This window comes from Glycine max, chromosome 19, assembly GCF_000004515.6.
Source record: "Glycine max cultivar Williams 82 chromosome 19, Glycine_max_v4.0, whole genome shotgun sequence".
Taxonomy (NCBI): domain Eukaryota; kingdom Viridiplantae; phylum Streptophyta; class Magnoliopsida; order Fabales; family Fabaceae; genus Glycine; species Glycine max.
Genome location: NC_038255.2, coordinates 29,002,867 through 29,012,139, shown reverse-complemented (window position 1 = coordinate 29,012,139; position 9,273 = coordinate 29,002,867). Strand labels below are relative to the sequence as shown.

At 38.6% G+C, this 9,273-nt stretch overlaps 1 protein-coding gene across 1 annotated transcript; it reads right to left on the bottom strand.

Moving 5' to 3' along the window:
* Window positions 1–442: 442 nt before the first annotated feature.
* On the bottom strand, window positions 443–9,071 carry LOC102667412 (uncharacterized). Its single transcript, XM_006605052.1, has 2 exons — window positions 8,635–9,071; window positions 443–1,019 (listed from the first exon to the last, which is right to left on the bottom strand). Exons 1-2 carry the CDS (start codon window positions 9,069–9,071, stop codon window positions 443–445), a joined length of 1,014 nt encoding a protein of 337 aa, XP_006605115.1.
* Window positions 9,072–9,273: the final 202 nt, after the last annotated feature.

The window sequence follows — 9,273 nt, the reverse complement described above, 5'->3', positions numbered from 1 at the left end:
GAAGGGGCTACTGGATTCACAACTGGTTTGACTTCATCTTGTTCTAGAAACACCAACTTCAGGTGCCAACCATCAAGGTCAACTTCTTGCTCAATTGCCTCCACCTTAAAGCAGGTTTTGTTATCACTAGGATGCTTTATTGCCTCAAACAAGTTGAAGGTGGCTTTTTGGTCCTCCACAATCATCTCCAAGTTTTCATTCTCCATGTCCACAACACATTTTTCAATAAGCATGAATGGATGGCCTAATATTAAAGGAATATTAGAATCCTCTTCTATATCCATTATCACAAAGTCCACTGGAAAAGTGAATTGGCAAACCTTGACAAGGACGTCTTCAACTACACCATATGGTCTGGTGACCGAATGGCCTGCTAGTTGAAGCATCATTCTAGTGGAAGCAATCTTCAAATTTCCAATCCTCCAACACATAGATATGGACATTAGATTAATGCTTGCCCCAGATCAAGGAGAGCTTTACCCACTGACACCTCCCCAATAGAACATGGGATGGTTACACTCTCTAGGTCTTTGAACTTCTGTGGTAGAATTCTCTGGATCACAGCACTACAATTTCCTTCCACCATGATGCTCTCATTATTGATATATTTCCCTTTCTTTGTAAGCAGGTCCTTTAGAAATTTTGTATACATGGGCATTTGCTGTAAGGCCTCTCCGAAGGGTATGGTGATTTCCAGCTTCTTGAATATGCCGATGAAGCGAGCAAAGTAGTGCTCCCTCTCTTTCTTTGATGGCACCAAAGGATAAGGGGTGTCCTTTACTGGGGCTGCGGGTGTCTCCCTCCTAGCCTCCCTTGCTAATTGACTCTTGGTCTTAGTGGGTAAGACCTTTTCACCCCTCTCCTTGCTCTCTTCTTTCTCTTCATCACCCTCTTCTCTCTTATTATTCTCTCCTTCCTCATTACTCACATCCTCCAATAATCCCTCAGCTCTCTTTTCTTTCTCGGCATTCTTCCTCCTCTGTCTCCTAGTGAAAATTACCTTGCACTCTGATGCAATCCTACCCCCCAAGGGCATTGGATAAAAGACTCCAAGAAGATTGGACCAGAGATGCAGGAGAAGGCCCTAGGGTTCTTATGAGCCTTAGGGTAGATTTTGGGCCCATAGGCTAAGTATGAGCCCACTTATCTTTGTACATGTTAGATTAGGGCTTCATTATTTATGGGTCTTGTATTTAGGGCTCTATAGTGTAAGGAGGGTACCCTAGGAATGTAGGATTTTTCATCCCTTATATTTTAGGGCACCTACACTAGTTTTTGTATTAGGGGTAGTTTTATAATTTTAGATGCATTAAGTGCACTATTTGATGTGTGTGTTAGGAGAGAAATTTAATTGAATTAGGAGAAGCCCAATCCAATTAAATTTTGGACCAGCCTAAGGGGGAGGTGAGTATTTGCTTTCTACACCTCATTGTCACATCATATAATCACATTTAGTGCATGTCCTTCATGTTATACATGCCTCATGACACCTAACCACACTTAGTGAAGAATCTTGGACTTGATCTTGGATTGGTGGGCTGAACAATAGCTGAAATTCACTAATCATAATTAGTAAAATTTTGGCTCCAAATTTGACTCCACAAATTCAAATTCAAATTCAAGTGAAATTTGAATAGAAATTCAAATTTTCCTCCAATTTTATGTGACACTTAGGCTATAAATAGAGGCCTTATGTGTGCATTTTTTCAACTTTGATCATTTGAGAAATTACACTTCAAAGTTTAGACCTCATTTGAGCCATAAATTTTGTGCCCCTTTCTCTCCCTCTCCCTCCATCCATCTTCTCCTACCTTCAAGCTCTTATCCATGTCTTCCTATGGTGGTGAGCTTGTTCTTGACTCATCTTCTCCTTGAAGTGGTGTCTCCAATCACCTTCCCTCCTTCTCCATTCTGCTGCTATTGATCTTCAAGAAGCAAAGGACTCCATTGATAAACAAGATCCAAGGCCTACAAGCTATACATGGAGCTACATCATGTGGTATCAAGAGCATCTTCATCTAGGTGATGTTCTTTTGCTTCATGTATCTTTAGTTTGGTCAATTCACTTTAATTTCTTGTTCTTCATTGTCTTTTCCATGTATGTCTTCCATTGTCTTGTGGTTTGGTGTTGTTTAGAGTAGACTCAAAAAAATAAACCGATTAAATCTTAGATCTACATTTGTTCTTGCATTTCTATGGTTCAAATCTTATAGATCTACTCTTCAATCATTTTGTGTTGATTTTAGGCTCTAACGTTTTTTGTCATAATCTTCTTTTGTTGAACCTTTAGATCTCAATTTTCTTGCAAAATATTGACTAGAAAAGAAAACACAAAAATCTAAGTGTAAATCACTTCATTCATGTTGTCTTAGAGTCATGTTTAGTCATAATAATTGTCACATTACGTTCTAAGTTTGTGTTGAATTTTGATTTTGTTGATTGAATTATAGATACATTTTTTCATGTATTCTTGAAATTCTTAGCCTATCATTTGAACTTTGAGTCTAATTCATCCATGTTATTTAGTTCATAACATTTTTTAAATCAATTCCTAGAAGTAGTCTTGTTGTTGAACTTTTTTTTTTATTTCTAAGTTTCCTATATGATGCCTATGAAGAAATTGAGTTGCGGTGTTGAGTTGTGGCTGGATTTGTGAATCAAAATAAGTCTTAAGCTCTCTTGAATTGTGTTATCCAAGACAATTGAGCATAAGCAAACACAAATTGTAACTATCCAAGCCTTAAGCAACATAAACATTACTCTTGATTTCTAGGTTGAAATTCTGGTTGTTGTTAGTTCTGGCACATTGTCTTCTTAACTCTGCTATGGCTTGAATACTTCGAGTATTGAGATGAAATTTTAACTAGATAAAAAAGACATCTGGACAAAAACAATGGAAAAAGAATGAACAAAAAAGAAAAATAAATGAGCAAGAAAAGATGATAAAGATTAACGTCAAAATACAAGTCCAGAACAACAACAAAAATGTGTATGCTTGATTTGCTTCGAAATTGTTCATTATTTTGAGTTGCATTACAAGCCTATTTGACTTCTTGGAGTTTTTCATCTTTTAGATGTGTTTCCAAATTGACATAACTAGAATTTTTCTTTTAGTCTTGTTTTTAATTGTCAATCTAATCTAGTGTCATTCTAGGACTTCCTTCGTGTTCCACCTTGGCTTGTGGTGTTGTCCTTTTGCTTTATTTTCCTTGAATCTCATGGAATTAATGTCATGTTAAATTTCCTTTTGGTTTATCTTTCTTTTCATCTTTTGGTTTCTTGCTTGTCTTCTCCTTTTTTGTGTTTAAGTGTTGCCCACAATAAGGATTGGAAGAGGAAATAGGTGCATTGCTTGAAGGAAGATTTTTTAGTCTTGGAGGTTAACCATCCTAGGAGCACCATTGGATTTAAAGCAACCAAAGCCTCACCAAATTTTGAGTTAAACACTTGAGAAAACAAACGAGCATTGAAAACAAATTTGAAGACCTTAATTGGTTTGTTAAATTTGTTGTAATAGAACAATTGAGTGCTGAATTTTTTCTATTGCAATTCCTTGTATTTGGACATTCTTCAAGGGTGTATTGGAAGTCTCCAAGAGGACATCCAAACCTCTATTTGTGTGTAACAGCTTAGTGTAAACCGTGTAGACTAAGTGAAGAGCCATTTGGGACCTCCAAAGGGTCATCCAAGCCTTCACATAGGAAACCATCTAGCTTGCTTTAAATTTCCTTTACCTTCCATTGTCAAACCGCCTAGATAGCTTGCTTTTTACCAATTATTTTTTACCTTATCTTTCACACCTCTTTTAGTGTTTATTTTGGCTAGTTTCAACCATAGTTTCTTTTACCTTTTGTTTTCAAACCCCCAACAAGAAAGAATCCCAACTTAGGAACCAACATGAGTCTTTATTCTTCATCTAGTGTTAATGGTGAGGGTTCTACGTATAAGGACCCCTTGTATAGGATATTAGATGAGTTGAGATCCTTTAAATTGTGAAAAGAAAAACAAGAGAGAAAATAAAAAGGAAAAAAAGAGTGGAAGAAATAGGTCAAGATGAAAGAGAGAAAATAAGAAAGGAAGAAAGAAGAAAAATAATGAAAGAAATGAAAAGAGAAAAACATGTCTCCTATAGTAGTCATGACTCTTGCAAGAGTTTAAGTGAAGAACTTAGAAACTATTATGGAGGGCGGCATAGGTCACATACTAAACATCACTCCCAAAGAAGAGAAAAGGATAGAAGGCCTTAAGAGGTTATTTCTATGAAAAAGATAATGTTGAGGCCTACCTAGATTAGGAAATAAAGGGTGAACAACTCTTTGTTTGCCATCATATTAGTGAAGAAAGAAAAGTTCCATTGGCTACCCTTAGCTTTCAAGGGTATGCCCTTTATTGGTTGACTTCCATTGTTAGGGAAAGAAGGATTCATGGGGATCCTCCAGTAGAGTATTGGAATGATCTTAAGATTGCCCTTAGGAAGAGGCACATTCTCTCCTACTATGGAGCTTATGGACAAACTCCAAAGGCTTAGACAAGGGAGTATGAGTGTTGAAGAATATAGTGCCCGCTCTGGTACCAATTGAAATTCTGATACTGGGGACAGATGTCGTACCGGATGTCACGACATCACGCTTCAGAACATGCAGATCGTATGTGTCCGTATGAACAGATTTAAACAAGTAAATAACACAAGAGAATTGTTAACCCAGTTCGGTGCAACCTCACCTACCTCTGGGGCTACCAAGCCAGGGAGGAAATCCACTAAAATAGTGTTAGTTCAAGGTCTAACAGCCACTGTTTACAACCTTCTCACCTAACCACTACCCGTGCAATCTCTACCTAAGAGCCACTCTTAGATATGAGAACCCCGCTCACTCCCTCTCAACCACACTCCCGTGTTTACAAATAAATCAAAGACACACCAGAGATCAACTCTGAACAAAAGGGATCAACCCTACACACTAGAGATCAACTCTACACACTAGAGATCAACTCTACACACACAGGTCCAACACTTGATGTTAGGATAACATCAAGGTGGCTCACAAAACACTCAAGTCCCAAAACTCACAAAATAATTCTTCAGTCCCGGACTTGGTACAAAACTCGTGCAGCCTTCATGTTTATATAGCAATGTGCGTTTCTGGGCTGCAACTCCTTGTGCTGGATGAGATCTATCATTCTTCCTGAAAATCTGCACTTAAAGATCTAAAAGATACAGTTTGATCTTTTAGTTTTTATCTTTAATCTTTAATCCCTGAACGAACTCTTCTACTTTGAAATTCGAACTTTAATTATCTTTTAATTCATTCCTAAAGATAGATCATCTTATCTCTTGCTAACTGCACAATAATCTGTTAAAGATATAACAGATTTATATGTCCAGTATTTTCGGGCCAGATGTCCTGGACATCGTATCCGACATCGTGGATCCTGCAGCTTCAATGCTTTTAGCAACTCCAGTATTTTCGGGCAGGATGTCCTGGACATTGTATCCGACATCGTGGATCCTGCAGCTTCAATGCTTTTAGCAACTCCAGTATTTTCGGGCAGGATGTCCTGGACATTGTATCCGACATCGTGAATCCTGCAGCTTCAATTCTTCATTTGACATTTCATCTTGCCTTGTGCATTGTGCAGCCCGATCTTATTCTTTGACATAACGTTGGACATCATGTGCAGCAACTCCAGCTTTCCTTCATTGTCTAAGTGCTTATGTTTTAACAAAATCTTAGCCAATCTTTTAAAGCTCAGTAGAGCTAAGCACTAACAATCTCCCCCTTTGGCAAATTTTGTCTAAAACATACTTAGACACTTCCTGAGCAGGTACGAGCAGTTATGCAAGTGGGATCAGCAACTTTCATTATCAGAGTAATCAAGCACAGCGGAAATTCTGCAACTTTGTATAAGAGTGGAGCAACAACTTAAAAGAAAGTCTTCTTCAAAATCTTATGGCTTGCACTCTTATCCAATGAAGAACCAAGCCCAAGGAATTTTGGGGGCTGCACCTTCAAAACCCAAGGAAGATAAGGGTAAGACCATAGAGAAATTTACCTCTAAGACTAGCTCCTAAGCTAGGGCTAGCAACATTAAAAATGCTTCAAATTTCTTAGGAGAGGTCACATTCCCTCTCAATGACCCACAAAGGAAATCATGATTATGAGGGGTCAAGACATTTATAGTAGTCAAGAGGAGTCTACTTCTTTCCCTTCCTTTAGTGGAAGTGAAGATGAAGTAAGGAGTGAAGAGTCTAGTGAGGAAGTCTACCCTCATGAAGAAGGTGACCTCCTAATGGTTAGAAATCTCCTTGGAGGCCAATTTTGTAATCTATCTCAATCCCAAAGAGAGAACGTATTTCATACAAGATGCAAAATTTTAGACAAAACTTGTTCCCTAATTGTGGATAGTGGATCTTGTTGCAATTGTTGTAGCACAAGATTAGTTTTCAAGTTGAACCTCACTATCATTCCCCACCCAAAACCTTATAAACTTCAATGGCTCAATGAGCAAGTGGAAATGATAGTTAACCAACAAGTGAAGGTACCTTTCTCCATTGGGACATATAAGGATGAAGTTAATTATGATATAGTTCCCATGGAACTCTTAGGAAGGCCATGGAAATTTGATAGGAAGATCATTTACAATGGCCTAACTAATGAGATTACCCTCACCCATCTTGGCACTAAATTTATGTTGCATCCTTAAACACCGTCACAAGTAGCTAAGGATCAAGTACAAATAAAACTCAAATACGATGAGGAAAAGAATAGAAAAAGAAAAGAAGAACAACCTTTAATGGTTAAGGAGGAGTGTAAGGAGGTAAATGTCTCCTCCAAGAGGTTAGCTAAGAAGGAAAGTCATTTTGCAATAAAGACAAACATTAAAGAAACTTCTATTCTTAGACAATCTCCACATCTTCTCCTTTGAAAAAGAACACTTGTTAGCATTGTCATACCTCTTGAGCTTGAGGTTATTCCTCAAGTAAAGGAATTGTTGGATGAGGGTTTGGTTCGTAAGAGCTTAAATCCTTGTGCTTTGTTGGTGCCCAAAATAGGTATTATGAGGCACCAAATCCCTATGATAGATGGTATGATGAATGTGTTGAGTGGTGCAACCTTCTTTTGTAAAATCACCCATGCATCCAACATCTTTATGATTCACATACATAGGGACTCATTAGGTAGTTTGGTTTCAATAGTGATCAAGGGATTCCCACGAATCCTAAGAAAATAAAGGTCATTCCTGAGTGGTCCACTCCACCAAGTATAAGGGAAATTTGGGGCTAAAATTTTTTTTCAAAAGGTTTGTCCCATATTTTCTATACTTGTAGTACCACTCATTAAGTTGATAAGGAACTATGTTCCCTCATGGGAAGATGCCCACAAATCCTAAGAGAATAAAGGTCATTCCTGAGTGGCCCACTCCACCAAGTATAAGGGAAATTTAGGGCTAACAAACTTTTTCAAAAGGTTTGTCCCATATTTTTCTATACTTGTAGCACCACTCATTGAGTTGATAAGGAACCATGTTCTCTTATGGGAAGATGGCCAGGAAAGGGGTTTTTAGACCTTACCCTACTCTAACATACCTAACAGCACTAATATATAAGTTTTTATTCTTTTTACAGGTGTTTAAGGAAAAAGCCCAGAGTTTCAAGAACCTATGGATTTGAGGTCAAATCATTTTCAAGGGGGAGGGGATGATGTAATCCTACCCCCCAAGGGCATTAGATAGAAGACTCCAAGAAGACTGGGCCAGAGATACAGGAGAAGGCCCTAGGGTTCTCATGAGCCTTAGGGTAGATTTTGGGCCCATGGGCTAAGTATGAGCCCACTTATCTTTGTACATGTTAGATTAGGGCTTCATTATTGTTGGGCTTTGTATTTAGGACTCCATAGTGTAAGGAGGGTACCCTAGTAATGTATGATTTTTCTGCCCTTGTATTTTAGGGCATCTAGACTAGTTTTTGTATTAGGGGTAGTTTTGTAATTTCACATGCATTAAGTGCACTATTTGATGTGTGTGTTAGGAGAAAAATTTAATTGAATTTGGACCAGCCTAAGGGGGAGGTGATCATTTGCTTGCTACACCCTATTGCCACATCATATAGTCATACTTTGTGCATGTCTTTCATGCTTTACATGTCTCATGACATCTAAGCACACTTAGTGGAGAATCTTGGACTTGATCTTGGATTAGTAGGCTGAACCATAGCTGAATTTCACTAATCATAATTAGTGAAATTTTGGCTCCAAATTTGGCTCCACAAATTCAAATTCAAATTCAAGTGAAATTTGAATAGAAATTCAAATTTCCCTCCAATTTTGTGTGACACTTAGGCTATAAATAGAGGCCTTGTGTGTGCATTTTTTCAACTTTGATCATTTGAGAAATTACACTTCAAAGTTCAGACCTCATTTGAGGCATAAATTTTGTGCCCTTTTCTCTTCCTCTCCTTCCACTCATCTTCTCCCACCTCCAAGCTCTTATCCATGGCTTCCTATGGTGGTGAGCTTGTTCTTGACCCATCTTCTCCTTGAAGTGGTGTCTCCAATCTCCTTCCCTCCATCTCCATTCGGCTGCCAATGATCTTCAAGAAGCAAAGAACTCTATTGATGAAGAATATCCAAGGGCTACTCCTTGGGATTCTTCTCCGTGTTGGCCGCAAAACTGTTTGTGGATGTTTCAGCCAATTGCTTCGCTAATTGGCCCACTAGTACCTCTAAATTCTTGATAGCAAACTCAATGCTCTTGTGATTTGACAGAGAAACATACATAAACTGATGCAAAGTGTCTTCTAGCTTAGTGGTTTTGTCATATAAATCAGGCCCTTGATTGGGAGGCCGATTAGATGAAACTCCTTGATTTATGTTGAAGTTATTCCCATGGTGGGATCTCCAACCTTGGCCTTGAGAGAAATTCCCCCCCAGATTGTGTCCTGGAGGTCCTCCTTGATGGAACCCTTGATGGTCTGGATTGGTCATATCGTTGACTTCTTGGGATACATCGTCTTGGACTATGCACATGCCTGACTCATGGGCCCTACCACAAATGTTGCATCCCCCAATGTGCATGACTGAAGAATGGGTAAGTTGCACTGCCTGCAACTATTGAGGAAGCTTGCTCAGTGTCTCTATGAGAGTCTCTAGTTGCTTGGCTAGGAGCTTATTCTAGGCTAGTAGTGCGTCTTGTGATGTGAGCTCGAGAAGACTCTTTTTTATAGGTGTGTAGGCTTAATCACGAAGGATGGCATTGTCATTGGCTGTCATATTTTCA